The sequence below is a fragment of the Triticum aestivum genome, chromosome 2A (assembly GCF_018294505.1).
Source record: "Triticum aestivum cultivar Chinese Spring chromosome 2A, IWGSC CS RefSeq v2.1, whole genome shotgun sequence".
NCBI classification, from domain to species: Eukaryota; Viridiplantae; Streptophyta; class Magnoliopsida; order Poales; family Poaceae; genus Triticum; species Triticum aestivum.
Window position 1 is genome coordinate 474,499,887 of NC_057797.1, and position 18,197 is coordinate 474,518,083.

At 45.4% G+C, this 18,197-nt stretch overlaps 2 protein-coding genes across 2 annotated transcripts; one reads left to right on the forward strand and one right to left on the reverse strand.

Moving 5' to 3' along the window:
* The first annotated feature begins 3,879 nt into the window (after positions 1 to 3,879).
* LOC123189036 (exocyst complex component EXO70B1) lies at positions 3,880 to 6,532 on the forward strand. Its single transcript, XM_044601356.1, has one exon. The coding sequence runs from the start codon at positions 4,199 to 4,201 to the stop codon at positions 6,233 to 6,235; it is 2,037 nt and encodes a 678-aa protein (XP_044457291.1). The 5' UTR covers positions 3,880 to 4,198; the 3' UTR covers positions 6,236 to 6,532.
* Positions 6,533 to 11,681: 5,149 nt separating this feature from the next.
* On the reverse strand, positions 11,682 to 17,299 carry LOC123189038 (SNF1-related protein kinase regulatory subunit gamma-1). Its single transcript, XM_044601357.1, has 6 exons — positions 16,780 to 17,299; positions 13,913 to 14,085; positions 13,070 to 13,276; positions 12,701 to 12,976; positions 12,308 to 12,471; positions 11,682 to 12,193 (listed from the first exon to the last, which is right to left on the reverse strand). The coding sequence occupies exons 1-6, from the start codon at positions 16,937 to 16,939 to the stop codon at positions 11,896 to 11,898; spliced, it is 1,278 nt and encodes a 425-aa protein (XP_044457292.1). The 5' UTR covers positions 16,940 to 17,299; the 3' UTR covers positions 11,682 to 11,895.
* Between the last annotated feature and the right edge of the window lie 898 nt (positions 17,300 to 18,197).

The window sequence follows — 18,197 nt, forward strand, 5'->3', positions numbered from 1 at the left end:
ATCCGGCGGGTGAGGCTGGAAAAGACCAAACTGACGATACACGCGATGCGGCAAATGAAACTCAACCGCCCAGTTGCATATCAATGGGCACCGCATAAGCCAGAGATCCTTATCCCGCAAGCACATCGGGTTGAGGCGGAACTCCGCGGTGTACCCCAAGCTCCCACCCGCGCCATATGGCTGCCATTCCACCTATGAAACAGGGCAACAATGCAAAATTGATAACTATTTTTCAAGCAAGCATGAGAAAGGACTAAAGTAATGACCTCCTTACCTGCTCAGGCGTAATCGTGTCCAACTCGGCAATGTACTTTTGGTACATGAGATTGACATCGTTCGTCATCTCGGAAACGATATCCCACTTGTAAGCCCACGTGGGGCGCCGTAATTCGTCATGTTCATCTGCATACCAAGGATCAAACCTGATGCTCTTCGGGCGTCCAACAGGCAGACGCTCCCAGCTCCATACAGAAAGTAGAAGCAGATTACCACCAATGCCTGCACTAGGTGTGATCCTGCAACACGCATCATCCAGCTACATATGAAAGAAAAACAATGTTAACTTGACAGCAAGCTTGCATTGCTAATGAATAAATGAGTTGATCACAAAACAGACCAACTACCTGTCGGTACAAGTAGGCAAGAGTCGCTGAACCCCAGCTCCATTTGCTATCGAAGACGGTCAACGCCTTCAGCCACATCCATGGAGCGTTCTTGCCAGTGGAGTCAGGAAACAAAGTCCTCGACACAATGTACCACATATACACACGAGCATGTGTCTGGATCACATCATCAGTTGCATCCGGAGGGCACGTCGCAAAGTTATTTTGAATCCACGTGAAAGCAGCTCCAGCTGCCTTCCTTTCCCTCTTCTTCTTCTCTTCTCCCTCCTCTACATCATCCTCAGCCTCGGTAGGAGCCATACCGATAAGAGCAATCATCTGCTCGCGCCACCCATCAGAATCGGTGCTCATACATAGAGGCCTCCCGTCGATAGCAAGACCGGTGATCAACGAGACATCCTCGAGCGTCACGGTCATCTCCCCGGTCCGAAGATGGAAACTGTGGGTCTCTGGCCTCCACCGATCAACAAGAGCGGACACCAGTGGAGCGTTCAGATTCGGCGTGGACCGGCTGACCAACAGAATCCACGGGAGTAGTCCTGCCTGCTTGATGTACGGTGTGTACCGCTCATCGTAAGGCATGGCAGGACCAGAGACCCCGTGATACCGAATCTTCAGAGGTTCAAGCTTCTGCAAAAAACAAGTAATGACAAATCTTAGGGCATGTAAATTTCAACTAAAGGCAAATTTGCAAAAGATTTAGAGTACTCATTATTACCTTATCCTTCTCGCGCATCATGTAGGACCGGTGTTGCACGTCGTAGACATCGTCCAGAAGCCAAACCATCCTTACAATTTCAAACAATAAACATACATGAGTTCATCTCAAATATCGGAAAACACTCAACATCTAATATATATCTAAAAAAACTCAACATCTCACATATAGCTACAAAACTCAACATCTCATAATTATCTACAAAACTAGGCATCTCATATATATCTAAAAAAATAAACAATCTAGGTTTAACTAACAAGAATCATATACTACCGGATATGACTACACATCCTCCATCACAACACCGAAAGAGTTTCCACCTAACGAATGAACACCGGATATGAACACCGGATATGAACACCGGATATGACTACACATCCTCCATCACAACAAGAATCATATACTACCGGATATGACTACCAATTCTTTTGGTTGCAATGAATGTGTGCTCATTCTGAAACACCGAAAGCCTGCCTTGACCACATTTGAACAATAGCATTGCTGCCTTGTCGGCTCTCTGCATACTTGTAAAACTAAATAAAATTTCGATAGTTGTTTTCAAAGTACTTGCCATTGATGAGAAAAGGATTCCACATTTGAAGGCCAGACCAGGAAATGGCTCCTGAGATGGATGACTTATCATCTCCAATTGCAATATTACATCAAAAAACTTAATCTGGAACACCGAACGATTTTACGGAGGAAAAAAAAGGGAACGGAGGAGTTTACGTACTAGGAAGGATTGGAGATCGAATCCAAGCCTCAAAACTTCAAATCTGAGAGGGGGTGTGGGGGGGATCCGAAGGGGGCGGCACCGCCGCCGCTCTCTGTGACAACAGAGCAACTGGAAGAACTGCCTGGGAGGGTCTGGCCCGATGCGGGCTAAGTCAACGTGCAGCGCCTAAGACACGGGCGCTACAATATACACAGTGCGGCGCCTAAGTCTTAGGCGCTGCAGTGCTGTCTGTGGGGCCAGGGCTGCCACGCTGGCAGGATGTGCAACGCCTAAGTGATGGGCGCTGCACAGTAGGGTGCGGCGCCCAGCCGTCGGGCGCCACACGAAAGGATCAGCAGAGTGAATTTTTTTTAAAAGCAGGTCAGTTTGTGAATTGATTTAGGCCTCAGGTCAAATATGTGAAATTATCCTCCCAGTCCAGGCATGCATGGAAGCTGGCTAATTACAGCTGTTAACATTCCGTACACATGACATCGTAGTATAGTATAGTGCCATCCCGGGCACAGCTGAGACTTTCGTAGCAGGACGTTCCTTTTACTATACTAGTAGTACTCCGTACAATATACTGTTAGCAAGTGCAAGATCGGCCTGCAAGATCTGAAACCAAATCCACTAAAGAAGAGCAGTGTGTACAGCTAGCCAGAAGAAATGCGTGAGCGTGGAGCAGAGGTGTGACGCCAGCTCATGGAATAATTGAGTGATAGCGTATTCTTATGGGAAACACTTACCATCAACCGGCAGATAACAGGGCCGCATCCGTCACCTTCCATGTATGACACGCGCCCCGCAGACCATCCTTCAATAAACTTGCTTTTGCAATAGGAGCTATGCTTCCGAAACATATGCGGTGTTGCAATACTTTACGACGGGTCTATGTTTTACAACAAAACTTCTCTTGTGAATTTCTGCAACAATACCTCAGTTACAAAAATATAAAAAAAACTGATGTTGCAAAAAAATTCCGCAACAAAACCTGTGTTGCAAAAATAATTCCGCAACAAGACCTGCGTTGCAGAAATAAATTCCGCAACAAAACCTATGTTGCAGTATGGAGACGCGTTTGTCCGTGTGATGCGGTAATCCGACGGCTCGCGGCCCGGTTGATCTTTTAAAAAGATCAACCGGCGAACGTGTAGCACACCCCTATTCTTATCCAGTGACACGAGCGGAGCCTTTGGGTTTGCACTTGCACTTGCAGTGCGTGAGCCGTCCAGCCGAAAGCCCGAGGGGCAATCATGGCAGAGAGCAGGCAACCCATGACATGATCGTTACATACACACACGGATAAACCAACCTGTTTGCTTCAAACATTCCTAGTGACATGACAGTAATACTAACACGGAAATGCATACGATAGTTCCACAATGTTTGGAAAGACGTTTTTGAACATCCACGCTAAGTGCGAATTACCCCAAGTGATGCGAAGATTTACCCTAAGATTTCTTTTCTTTTCAAGAAGATTTGGGCAAGTCGTCTCTGATCAAGTTTGGACGGACAGGGACTTTGTGGTTCCCTTGAGAGCATGGAAATGGTGACGACGACGGGGATCTAATACGAGGATGAAAGACGTCGAGATCTACGCAACAAAAGATGACAGCGACCGCCAAGAACAGTGTACATAATTGTGCAGTGCATTCCAGTTCCAACGGGGTCAGATTGCGCAATTTATTCTTCACTAGGAGAGAAAAACACGTCGTCGTCGAGCTCGATACTACTCCTAGTTGTGGTAAGAGAGAGAGAGAGTAAAAGCGGGAGAGCGAGAGAAGATGAAACACGTGAGGATGAGGTGGGCAAGTTGGACTTTGGAGGTCCGGCCGGGATGAGATACAAAGATGAGCTGCGCACCGTGAATTGCCAGCCAGCCTCGCCAGTCGCCACCGCACCAAACAGCAAGCGAAGCGGGCCGGCAAAGTGGTGCCATTTGCTTCCCTCCTCCTCTCGCATCTCCTCTCCCTCTATCCGTCCGCCCCTTTGCTGCCACCGCCACACATATCTACCACTACTGCTACGAGCGCTCTGTTTACCGCGGCCATCAGCCCCCGAGCCGCGCCGTAACTCCCGTCCCGACTAGTGTCGCGTCAGTAAACCACCGCCGGACCAAACCCTAGCGGCCCGCCGGCGATGTCGGCGTCTCCCCCGCCGCCGGAGGAGGACGCCGTGCCTCTGGCCGTCGCCGTCGCCGGCAACGACAGGGTCCTCGCCGCGGCGCACCACATCGTCAAGTCGCTCGCCACCTCCAAGAACGCCGCCGACGACATGATCCGCATCCTCTCGGGCTTCGACTACCGCTTCTCCAACATCACCTCCGACCTCTTCCACTCCACCTCGCCCTCTCGCTCCCGTTCCCCGTCCGACGCCGACGCCGACCCGGAGGCCCCCTCCCTGGCGGATTTCGACGAAGCGGCGCGGCTCATCCACCTCTGGGACACCACCCCGGAGGCGCTCGTCTTCGAGGCGCCCGAGGACGACGCCGCCAACTACCTCGCCGCGGTCGACGTCGCCGTCGACCACCTCGCCGCCGGGGGCGCCGCCGCCGCCTCGGGCCGCGCGGGCGTCGCCGTGCAGCTCGCCATGGCGCGCCTCGAGGACGAGCTCCGCCACCTCATGCTCCACCACGCCGTGCCGCTCGACGCCAGCGGCCTCTACTGCTCGCTCCGCCGCCTCTCGCTCGAGTCCATGGACGACCTCGACACCTCCTCCGAGTTCGACCCCACCACCCCGCACAGCCAGGAGGGCGCGCCAGATACCGCCCGCAGCGCCAGTCTCGTGGGGAACCCCTTCGACGACCAGCTGTTCGACCTGGTGCGGCCTGACGCTGTTGATGAGCTGCGCGCCATTGCTGAGCGGATGGGGCGCGCTGGCTATGCAAGTGAGCTCGTGCAGGTTTACTGTGGCATCCGCCGGGACCTGCTTGATGAGTGCCTCACAGTTCTGGGGGTCGAGCGTCTCAGCATCGATGAGGTTCAGCGTGTGGAGTGGAAGCAGCTGAATGACAAGATGAAGAAATGGGTGCATGGCGTCAAGACGGTTGTCCGCTCCCTGCTGACAGGCGAGCGCCGGCTCTGTGATCAGGTGCTCGCAGTGTCCGATGAGCTGCGGGACGAGTGCTTTGTTGAATCCACCAAGGTTTGCATAATGCAGATTCTTAACTTTGGGGATGCTGTGGCTGTGTGCCCTCGTTCGCCCGAGAAGGTGTCCCGGATTCTTGATATGTATGAGGCACTTGCTGAGGTAATTCCTGAGCTCAAGGAACTGTACTATGGGACTCCTGGGGATGATGTGATCTGTGATTTGGAGGGGGTCCTTGGGAGGCTTGGGGATGCAGTCAAGGGTAACCTTCTTGAGTTTGGGAAGGTTCTACAGCAGGAGTCGTCACGCCGGCCTATGATGGCTGGTGAGATCCACCCAATCACACGTTATGTGATGAACTATCTTAGGCTGTTGGTCGTTTACAGTGATACGCTTGACAAACTCTTGGATGAGGATGCTGCCGGAGATGCTGATCATAATGCTTCAAATGGAGGTGCTGATGATGACGAGGAGTATCTGAAGAGCTTGACCCCACTTGGACATCGTTTGGTGAAGCTGATGTCTTACTTGGAGGCCAATTTGGAGGAAAAATCTAAACTGTATGAGGACGGTGCACTCCAGTGTATATTTTCCATGAATAATACACTTTATATTGTCCAAAAGGTGAAGGATTCCGAGCTCAGGAGGATTTTAGGTGATCATTGGACACGGAGGCGCCGTGGAAAGATTCGGCAAAATTCCAAGAGCTACCTTAGGATATCGTGGACAAAGGTTTTGTCCTATCTCAAGGATGATGGTCATGGCAGTGGGAGTGTAAGTCTTGGGAATTCAAGCTCGAGGGTCAAAGAGAAATTTAAGAACTTCAACTTTGCCTTTGATGAGATTTACAGGAGTCAAACGCTTTGGAAGGTACCGGATCCTCAACTCCGTGAAGAGCTCAAGATATCTATATCTGAAAATGTGATTCCAGCATATCGTGCTTTTCTGGGTAGATATGGTAGTCTAGTGGATAATGGAAGAAGTTCTGGTAAATACATAAAGTACACCCCAGAGGACTTGGAAAATCAACTGTCTGATCTTTTCGAAGGCTCACTAGGGTCTGCCAACCATTCCAGAAGAAGGTTATAGTTCCTATGACAGAATTTGGTTACAGGTATATCTTTGTTACAAGGGGAAGTATATTGCTGAACCGCTGGTTACATGTATTGGATTGGTGCATGTTCCCTAGTTGGTATGGTGCTGTAATACCGCAGGAGTCCACAGGAGGATCCTTTGGTTAAGTCAGATTATGTGTAACAAGAAATAATGTACATGTATTGTTTTTCCAGTGTACTCATTTCTTTGCACACTACAATGTCCAAAATCTAGATTTGGCACCATGTAGAGGCGTGCTTCTTGGAATATATTGAACATGTTATATGTGTTTCAGTTGGAATAACTTGCAGAAGATGTGGGAAAAGGGCATGTTTAGGCCGCAAACCAGAAGTAACAGAGTTTGCCATTTGCATGCTTAGAGAAAACGAAGTGAAACAAACATGTCTTATGAAATCGATGAAGCTACGGATCATAAAACTGACCATAGTGCAAAATCCGACAGATCGTACTGTTGAAGAAAGTAAGTATCATTAATTTGATTGCTGCGCAAAAGTCTAGACACTTCTTTTCTTTATGCTCACATACAACTTATGTTACCTTAGAATGAAGGCTTATGTTTTCTCTAGTAAGATACTTGTATGAACTAAACACATTTATCGTCAGAGTCTGTAACAAAGGTTACTTAATCAGACTGTAGGGCACAGTGTCAAAAAATAAATTCAGACTGTAGGTTAGTGGTACAAGCTAATAATGATCTTCAGGCAGTACGTACTAATTTAGAGGTGCCATTCATACATCTGTGTTAATACTCTTGCTATTTTACTGACGAAAATATAAGTGTTGATGTGTTATATTGGGCTATTTTCTTATTTAAGACGAATGATATTTCATTACTACTATGAGGACTCTTTTCTTGGTATTGGCAATTTTTTATACTCCCTCCGATCCATATTAATTGCCGCTGACTTAGTACAACTTTTGTACTAAGTCAGCGGCAATTAATAAGGATAGGAGGGAGTAACTTAATTCTACCATTCTCTTCTGCCTCATGATTTATTGGTATTGTTGCATCGCTCATTTACTTGGTAAATTCTATTTTCATATATAATGCGCATCTATCATTCTTTGGGGTCTGAATCTTTCCATATCTGTCATGGCAAGATGTACTCCCTCTGTAAAGTAATATAAGACCGTTTAGATCACTAAAGTAGTGATCTAAACGATCTTATAAAAGTTTACACGGGGAGTATCTATCTTAGCAAACTGATTTAATCTTCCATCACAACTATTTATCATAGTTGTTATACTTCAGAAGGCTTGCTTATGCTAACCTCAGCCAGATACAATTGGCAGTTTACAAAGTGGATCATCGTGGTCTCATTATTTGGGTTTTTTGAGATACAGGGATAATAATAAGCACATTGATGGTAAATGGATGTGAAGAATTCAGGATAGAGGGTAAGACATAGAAGTACTGCCCATATGGGAGCACACTAGGTTGTTGAAGTTTTCAGCGCTTTCTCTAATGTTCGAAAAGCATCAAAAGCACACTTAGTACTCACTCATCAAACGTTCAAAATTATGAAAATAACAGTTAGTGCTCACTTCATTTCTGTATGGCCTGTATTTTTTTGCATTTTTAAAAAAATATAGGTCTCTATAAGTAATTAATGATTTTTCTATCTTTTACCCCCTTTTATCTCTCATCTCTCGTCGTCATTTCTGGTTAACATGGTGAATATTCTCGCTCCTATTAATGGGCTTTATTAACCCTGTGACCCTGTGCAATACCATAATATGCCTTATAAAATGAAATGGAGGGGGTAGTTACTTATTATATGAAGTTAACTTAGTTTGTAACTTCATATTGGTGTAGCTTCTGAATGTAAGTCTTATATGAAAGCAACAAGACATGTTTTTGCGAAAGAAAAATCAACAAATAGTTTGATAATACTTACTGTTTCTTGCATTAAAGTCCACCAGATGAAGTGTTTTACTTGACTATTACTCCATTTTGGGTATCCCTTGTTTGATAAAGCTGGAGCAGCTTCGTGAACTACCTGAGCATGGAGGGAGGAGGATGGTGGCATGGTGCGGTTAGGTACTCAGCTGGTTCACCTGATGTAACACTGGTATCGTTTTTCCTTTTATGTCATTATACTGATACTTTTTTGTAAGCCCTTTACGACCATTTGAAGTCATGGTTTGGTAGGTTTGCTTTCTGGAGTTATAGAGAAATGAATGTGGTGCAATTCACAATGAGTGGAGTCCTCAGCCCTCACCTATAAACTAAGAAACATTCTGAAGTATATAGCGAACTATAATTATCGACCAATTGCAAAACTTGAACATATTTCCCAGCTTCTTCAAGGCATGAAACAGGAGAAGTGTTGTATGTGAGCTGATAATTTTAATTGTACTGCTCCACAAGTATTCCCGGTGTTCCCACTCTTGTCGCCGTGATTTTGCTATAGTCGTCACCCTTTAGGATGGGTCCCGTGGCCACTTAGGAAGCCATGTTCTTATGTTGTGCAGGCATGCTATTGCACGATTGAATTGCTCGTTATGAAGAATTGGAGATAGAGGAATATGCATTCTGGGATTAGGATATTTGCTCCGTTGGAAAATAAGGCCTGTCTCAGGTAAATTTTATCAATTTTCTGGTATTTTAGCATATGTCACAACTCTATTTAATAATCCATCCGTTCCACAATATAATGCATATTAGATTTTTTTTAGTCAAATTTCATCAACTCTGTCCAAGTTTATAGAAAATTTCTGAACACTTTCAGTACCAAATATATACCATATGGAAGTATATTCCACGGCGAAGCTGATGGTATTTGTTAAGTATTTGTAGATATAGATATTTTCTCTATAAACTTGGTCAGAGTCTATAAGCTTGACTTCTGAGAAAATTAATGCGCACTATATTGTGGAAACGAGGGAGTAGTCTGTTTTGGGGTAACAGTCCAACAGATGACTAATTAAAGTGGGGCAAATAGATGGTATTTTAGTAAGTTGCAACAAATATGACAGTAGCAGTATGGAGGCAATTTCCACTTCAATTTGTTTATGTCGAAGCATGCAATTTGCACTCTGCTTCGGTGCCGGCGCTGTGGCCTCTGTTTGTAAAGCGTCCCTAAAGCGTCGCTTAAGCGACGCTTAAGCGTTAGAGCGCCCTCCAGGCTCAAAGCGTCCAACTCGCTTTAGACATGTGTCTAAGGCGTCCGCCTTAGACACTAAAGCGTCTGAAGCGCCTGCTTAGGCGTCCTGATTGGCGCTTTAAGGCAGAGAGGACGCCTTAGACTTGCCAGGCAGGGTACAGAGATTCCTGGCAGGGAAACAGGGCTGGGCTCACATGTGAAACAGTTACAGGAGGGGAAAGAAAGAGAGAGAACCAAAACCAGAGCGTGCAAATATCCAGGCTTTCAGCTCTTTCCTCTCTCCTCTGGCAGCAGCTTCCTCAGATCTGCACCAGCCTTTTCTGCTCTGTTGTGTGTTATGCTATGCACAACTCCTCTGCTGTTAGGTGCTACTGCCTCTCTTATAGCAATTGGCTAGTTGCTTACTGCTTAGTGGATGGATCAGAATATATGGGCTCACTGGTGGATTAGAATCAACATATATATGTCTCACTAAATGGTGCTCTATTATACTGCCCATCAGGTTCAGAGTCTGTGTAAAGCGTCGCCTCGCTTTACGCTTTATCGCTTAAGCAGTGAGGCGCCCCCCTAGCGCCTCGCTTCGCTTTACCGCTTTATAAACATAGGCTGTGGCACCCCTCTGTGGCCCATGTTTAGCCCTACAGCATATGTAACTGAGAGTTTCATCGAGTGTTCATCGGACAGATTGAAAGCTACCTTGTTGAGATATCCTTTTTCATTCCATTGGAAGTGCTTCTTATTTTATTTCTGTTCTCTTACTTTTGAGCCTCTGTATGTTTGAAGTGTATGTACATGCAAAAGAAAAGAAAGTAAACATAATTGATTAATACCACAGTTTTTTTTTTCAAATTGAGGATGATTACCATTTGTGCATTTGGAGGCTTTAAATTACTACGTCACTCTGCAGCTATTTTTAATTGCTTTGATTAGAGCAATGGAAGTACTGTATCTAGTTTGTGGCAATCCCATGAAGGGCCTTGGACAGCAATCAAGCAGATAGATTCCACTTTCTGTTCGTCCTTGTAAGGTAGGGGTACCCTTGCAGAGAGTGATTGAAGATGTTTGGAACTCACATTCTACATGGTTTAGTAATGCAATTTTTCATACGTGATGATCGACAATATGATCCTAAAATGGCAAGCTTGTTGTTGTTATATGTACAGGTGTATGTATGTCCTCTCTGAGCAGATTTAAGACTTTAATCAAATGGCAAAGTCGTTGATGAATCCTTGTAATATTGCACCTTTACCACACTGGCAAGTTGCAACTTAGACAAAGAAAGAGGTTATTGGTGCAATGCTTGGTTGTCCTGGAACTTGGAAATTTCGACAATCATCATGTGGCCACCATCGACCATAGTGCTGGTAGTACCTTATTATTATCAGTTTTGCTAGAACTCATCTAGATGAGATTTAATTTGGTCTCATTCACCTTTTATAGCCATTGGATGTGGTGCTATAAGATGCGTGTGTGCTGACGTGGGTTGTATCCGTTCTTGTTTTCCAGGTGAATGAGATCAAATTACGTCTCATCTAGATGAGTTCTAGGTACTCCCTATTATTATCTCCATGCTGTGTCCACCAAATCTCTTTGGTAATATTTAGCCGGAGACTCGCAAGTTTGTAGGGTAGCACTTGTACCGGGGTGGTTATTGGCCTAGCGCTAGCTGCATGTATGTAAGGCTGTAACCACCTAATGAGCCGGAATTGGTCTGGTCCCCTTCCTGTTTTTTAGAGTGATAACGTAAAAGTTGTGCATCTGCATCTGGATCTGGTAAGCTGGGATTTTATATGCTTTACCCAACGTCTTTTTTTAAGAAGGGCACTGGCATCTTGAGTGACCAAACTCACTATGTTCTCACTGTTGCTGCCTCCCTCCCTCCATCCATCCACCCATCTGGTGGAGTGGTTCTAAGCTAACTGCTACTATCTCCATCCATCCCACCATGGATATGATATGAGTCTAACTTTGATCACTGATTTGACCAACAAAAAATATATACCATTTGGAACTTCTTTCAAATGCAAAATCCATTTGAGACATATTATGTTGGGTAAATAGATGATCGAAGTTAAACCAAATTAAAGTGGCTTTGTATAGATGGACGAGGGGGAGTACCATCTACAACTTGCACCTTGGTCTAGCCACCTCATCACTTGTGGTCGCCCAAGACCAAGAATGTTTCTCCACAAGAGCTTTAGCTTAGTAAATTGTCAAACATAACGGCAAAAGATGACAGTGTTCCAGAGCTTGCCTTCCAAAAAAGCAGGACCGGTGAAGCAATGATGACAGAATTTATGCAACCGTCAACAAGAAAGAAGAAAGGCATCATCATTCTCATCGCAAAGCTCAGGCAATTCTCAGATTATTCAACGCACACTGTCATCCACCCCATTGGTTCTTCATTAGTCCTCCCCACAGAGGTCTCTCCACAGCAACAGCAACAGCAACCACAACTTAAGAAGAAGATGGGGAATGAGCAAAAAGATAATGTACATTTTTTGTACATACTATCACAGAGTTTTGTCATACGGTACTGTTTGCGGGTAGGGAGACGACGCCGTCGAAGAAATCCCCAAAGTAATGCCGTGGCTCGTGCACCAGCTTGGAGATTATGTCCCTCAGCGTGATCACCCCCTCGGTATCCCCCTTGTCGTCGACCACGTAGATCCTGTGGATCTTGGTCGAGTCCAGCTTCAGTATGATTTCCTTGATCACGTCGTCTCTTTTGCATGTGATCACGTCGTGCAGCAACGGCGACGCTTCGTGCTGCTCCTGGAGATGGTGCCGGACCGCGGTAAGGAAATCCTTGGCTGAGATTGTCCTGTGAATGCATCCAGCCAGTGTCATACAAGAGGGCACTTCTTATGAGTGCAAATTACACCGGATTTGCAAAGATAAGTAAGCTAATCAGCAAGTATAAACCAGAGTTACAAACCTGTATTGTTTGTATATCTTGGGGGCACTAAGAAGATATTGGACATCTCTGATGCTAATGTTACCAATTGCTTTTGTTCCATTTGTGTCCATAACAGGCACACCACCAACCCCCTTTTCCCTCATTAGTTGGAAGGCTTTTAGGACTGGCTGGTCTTCATTTACCTATAAAGGGCAACACCAAGGCAACCTTGAGTTTTCCTTTCTTTGGCTGCAGGTAAAACAGTTTACGCTAGAGTTTTTCGTTCTTCAGTTGCAGATAAACCAGTTTACAAATGTTCAATTGTATAGCTGTTGAGCAGCATGATTCTTATAAACCTTGTCCTCCTCGTTATATACAGATCAATGTGCCAAACATTTATAAGGATGATGAGATTACACATTCAGGAGGTACCTTAACAAGTCTGTATGGCTTCATCAGAGGAAGACCCAGTTCACAGAGTTTCTTAGTTCCCCAGCTTTCAAACCAAGATAGTCCAACACACTCTGCAAGCATGTGCACAACGGAAGATTGTGTAATGATATTCTCAATCTGATTCCCCCCCATATCTACCACGGGGAGGCTCTTCATCCTGTACTTGGATAGAAGAAGCAGCATAGTGAGGAATGTGTCAGATGTCTGCAGGGCAAGAAATGGCGCCCATCGGAAGCTTCCTGAGATATCGCCAACCTACGACATTACAAACTGTGTCATGGATGGGTGCTAACTAGAGGAGAATATAAAAGTGTGGCCATGTCACTGCAGTGAGAAGGGGTCGGTCACCTTTGTGTTCTTGTAGAACTCAGAGGAAGTAAGGGTTTCAAAAAAGCTTCCACCCACTGATGCAGCTTCATCTGATTCTGAATCAGTAGTGGTTTCTACCCTGCCAGATGACGTTCTTCTGAATGTGAAAGAGCCTAACCTAGATGCTAGATTGACCACAGGTGATCCAACTGCAGAACCAGCTGTTCCATTACCTGAAGCATCAGACTGATGCATAGAAGAAAAATAAGCAATTATAGTCAGATATGCACGAGCGTGAAAATAATCAGTTCCACAACTGACATTACAAATAAAGCTTACAACTTGCTGCAAGTGTAGTGCATGTACTTGTTTTAAACTACCTACCTTTCGAATCATTCTGAATTTACTTAAAGGTCAGCATATCAGTGATATGAAGATGCATTTTGACAAGATCCTAGAAAGGTGATTGACTCGTTGGACAGTCCAATGATATCAGGCCTAGGTCAAGGTTCATGTATTGTGTATTTAAAATCTTATTCACACAAATGTAGCAATATATTTACAAGTTATCAATTGTGATTTGAAGAGAAATAGAGAGCTCTGATCATGGAGAATACATCAGAACTGAAATCATATCTTCCAAAGCTACCCTCTAGACAAACAAAAAAAAGTTTTTCACCAAGAGATTAATCTTGTTACTTTCAGATCTACCATTGTGATTTTGTATGTAAAAATGGAATTCATTTGGTTTAGATAAGGATAATATTGATCAAAGCGGCAAACATATCAACATGTTTTGACTTATGACTCATGGATTCATGGTGATCAAATCGATCTAGCTATATAAAAAGAATTCAACTGAAGAGAGGGAGAGATGTAAACCTGATGAAGCAACCACATTGCAATACCAGCAAATTCCACAATACCGATGTATTTGTCTATCCAAGTAGCATCCTCTGGAGCATCGACGTTTCTTATGGGTGCACTCAAAATTTTATTCTTGGACAATGTCTCAACAGTATCAGCAAGGCTGGCATCCGAAGGTATCTCGATCACTGCACGAAGAAACATCATGGTAGACATTTAGAATGCAGAGTGACTATGAGATAATATGTGGTAAAAGTACATTTCTGTATATTATTGTTTACAGTCATACATTTCAGTTAAATCATGTCTTTACAAAGCATGGTATCAGCTATTAAAAATATCAAGATATTCAATTTAGTAATGACATATCTATATTTAATAACATGCAATTGTGTTGAACCTATATGATGATGTAACTCCATCACTTCTAAATAGTTTGTTGCCACATAAATCCACCTGTAGGATATATATAAGGTTATAAATCCAACAGTATCAGAAAGGTTTGATTATCTAGTTACCTTGGCGTTTTCCCTAAAAAGGAATTACATTGGCACTTCTTAAAACTTGTTTGACTGAATCGAAGAAGCGAAATGCTGAACACCGTATGTAGCGACCTCAAGCAAAGCATGCCTAATCAATCTATGATGATACAACTTTATCTAGCTAGAATTGTATATATATGCAGATAAAACACCAAACATGATCGTGAAAACCAAAGACACAGATTGTACAAACATTACCGACAATATATTGTCGCTAATGTAGTAGCTTAAAGTTTTCTTTAAGAGGTTGCATTGCCGGCTTCTCAACTGACTGTTGTTATCACGAGTTCATGAAATTAGTAAACAATTTTGATCATTGTAATTCCATTTCATACATTCATATGTATTCTCCATGCAACAACTAACGTCGCTAGTCGTGCAAGTCCAGCCGAACCCCTACGGCCCACCCTAACCCCGCGTATAGTCAAATTTTAGGGAAGTGCAAAAATACTGGCTCCAGCAGAAGCCCTATCCCACCTCCAATCCTGAGGGGATCCAGTAAACAGAGCTTGGGGCACTTCATCACCCTGGCGCTAACCATTTTTTATTCGAGAAGCGCTAATCATAGTTATGTCCTAATCCATGCTAACTTGGTGTCAACCTACAGAAAAGATTAGGGTGTTTCTGTGCTATGGTTGTATGCTAATCAGTGACAATTTGTGCAAATAATAGTTACGTGTTAATCAATGCTAATGGGTGCTAATAATTTCTTCTCAGGTGGGAAATGCAACTAATAATTATGATGTTGATTGATGTTTTGGATGTGGTTCAGTACCATTAGTATACTAAAAGTGTGTCTTAAATATGTTGCTAGAAAGAAGCCCCTATGTGCAAATAGTAGATACAAGTGATTGTGTTTTGGGGGCTCTGCTTGACTAGCTTGCTCTAAAGTCATATTTCAAGCACCAAACGAATTCAAGATCCGTATAAACTTCCTCCAGTAGGCATCATTCGGGCTACAAATGAATTTAGCCACAGAGCTAGAACAGAACCCTTGTTTCCCCGCAAGAAAAGAACAGAATCCTTGTTGAGAACATTCAGCATGGAATTGGCAAAGTTCAGTTCCAGTTTTGGAGTTGTGACCCTATCATTACCAACTCACTTGGTTTATCAAGTGGCCAAGTAGGAGTTGCTCATGTTAGCATCATTGATTTTAAAAACTTATCACGAAGGAGTGAGTTCAACACAGAAATAGACGTGCCCAAGTTAGGCAAAAAGTTGATTGCAAAGGCTGCACCTCTTTGTACAGTTTCCTTTATATCGGGACTAAAATCATACATACTGGTCTCCATCAGTTCATAAATATAAGATGTTGTAACTTTTTTCTGATTCGGATGTATATAGACATGCCTTAGTGTGTTTGTTCAGTCATTTCGGTGCGTATGTAGTCCATATTGAAATATCCAAAACATGTTATATTTAAGAATGGAGGGAGTACAATTTAACGCATCCACGCAAATCTTCTTTTACAAAACAAAAGCTAAAAAATAGTTTATTTAGCCAACTGGCCTAATCCAATTGGGGATTAATAGTTCCAGAAGATATATTGTGATCATGACAGGTACTGGGAGAGTTTAGTATAAGCTGATACCAATATACGTCAGTCACATAATATAAATACACGTCAGTCACATATAATTAATTTATCAATTAATGGCATAAAGCCAAGAGAGTCCCGGACGGCTCTTGTTTCGGTGGTCTAACAAGTGAAAAGAACCTCTCAACAAGAGCAAGCACAATTGATGCCTCCCTTACGCTGAAGGGTTGAACGTACTGGGATTTTGGAAGACTTGCTAGAAGCTTTCAAACCTCCACTGCATTTTCACTCATAAACCAAAACAGTGCCACTGCCTACTGATATCAAGAATCAACCTGGAAGTGGGCTATGGGCGTTCACTAGAATGGCCACGACAGCTCAAAATTCAGAAGATATACTACACGTTTGGTATGATGCCCCCCACGGTCGACATGAATGGCAGGCAGGCAGGCAGGATAGGGACGAGCACATCACGTCAGCTGCTGAGTGCTGACACGGAGCGCGCACGGCACAGCAAGAGGCAAGAGAGAAGAGACGATCGAGCATCTGGTCTGTACCAGTATCCGCACAAACGATGCAGATGGAATCGGCATCCAAAGGAGAAATCGCCGGTGGTTCCAATGCTGGACAGGGAGCGACGCGAGTTTTTCTTGGCGCTAGGAAACCCGGTCGCTCACAAGCAGTCACATTTGGGGAGACGCTACTGTTGTTGCAGCAGAGCAAGACAGGAGCAAACATATACTGTAGAAAGTAGTAGAAACAAGAGCGCAAGCAAGCAAGCGAGTAGCGAGAGGATTGATTACCTTGCGAGGGGTGGGTGCGCGGGAAGGCGGCGACGGGGATGTCCTCGAAGCAGGAGTTGAGCTTCTCCGACGGGGACAGCTGCGGCTGCGCCACCTCCCACAGGTCCTCCACCCGGTGCCCGATCTCCGCCTCCGGGCTCCGCGGGCTGTCCGTCTCCATCTCCTCCTCTCCCCAAACTCGGCGCCCCGGCGTCCTCCCCCGCTCTGTCTCCCCCTTCTTGGCCGGACCGGAGTACTTCGACTTCCTCCTGGATTCTCCCAACAGCTCTGTAAATAAATGCGCGATCTCTCCTCTTGTGCTTGCTGCTACGCGCGGGGAAATGCAAGAGATAAACTCTAGTCTAGGCCAAATTGCTGCGTCGACGGATGCGAATCCGCTGATACTAATAATACTGGCACTCCGCCTCCGCAGTCAGTGTAGTGCTGTCTTGTTCTTATCTCTGTGAGTCTAAACTGTCAACGCGAGAAGGAGACGACGACAAGGGCAGGGCCCCACGTGCGAGTGCGAGGGCGTGCTGCTCTCCGCGGCGTGCGTCGACGAAGCACGCTGACAGGTGGCGAGCACAACATAGAGAGACCACATGTCATCGACGCTGCTGGAGATCGAGCTTTGTGCTCCACTCTGTTTCTGGCGACGAGACGAGCAAAACCGCTCCGGCGAGGCGGCTCATGGAGAACCCGGGGGGACGTGGCGAGATTAGCTGGTTTCCTTCCTTCTTACCCTCTTTCAGCTGTAGGGCCCACGTCAATACTATTTTTTATGTAATCCACAAGGTTCGGGGTGTGCTACGTCCAGGCGCACGATTTATAACTACACCCTCGTGTATTTAATACTCCCTCCGTTTATAATGCAGTGCATATAGATAGATTTATAAAAGGAAAATTCATCAAAATTTATAAAGTTTGACCGAGTATATAACTACGGCCAGGTCCTCTCCCCCTCTCCCTCCCGTGGCGACCTTGGATGAAACCCTAGCCGGTCGCCGTAGCCCCCCTCCTCCCCCACCACCGTCGGTGGGCGTCGCCGGGCAAAGCCTGCGCTACGTCGGCATCAGCGGGCCTGTTCACTTCCTCGCATCGGCCAGGGAGTGGGAAGTCAGATCCGGCGGAGGCTGGGTGCGCACTCGGTGTCGGCTACGAGCTCGAGGAGACTTGGACGGAAGGAGCATTGTCGAAGGTGGTCCAGGCGGATGCAGCGGCTCGAGTGGGATTCCCTCCCTTCCCTCCCATCTGGATCTAGCCTATGCAGCGGCTTGTCGTGGTCGTGGCTCGAGGTGGTAGGAGGTTGCTGCTCTGAGAAGAAGGTGGAGAGTGGTGGGTTGGATATGCGACTCTGGTGGCGGAAGTTGTCAGAGTTTGGTGATGCTCGTGGCACCATGGAGGTGGAGGGGCCGCCCTTAGCTGGGGGGGGGGGGCAG

Coding starts and splice junctions, on each gene's coding strand:
- LOC123189038 (XM_044601357.1), bottom strand. CDS start 16,939: ATGGAGACGGACAGCCCGCGGAGCCCGGAGGCGGAGATCGGGCACCGG. Junction 12,472..12,700: donor AGCCATACAGACTTGTTAAG/GTACCTCCTGAA, acceptor TGCCCTTTATAG/GTAAATGAAGACCAGCCAGT. Junction 12,194..12,307: donor AAGATATACAAACAATACAG/GTTTGTAACTCT, acceptor ATGCATTCACAG/GACAATCTCAGCCAAGGATT.
- LOC123189036 (XM_044601356.1), top strand. CDS start 4,199: ATGTCGGCGTCTCCCCCGCCGCCGGAGGAGGACGCCGTGCCTCTGGCC.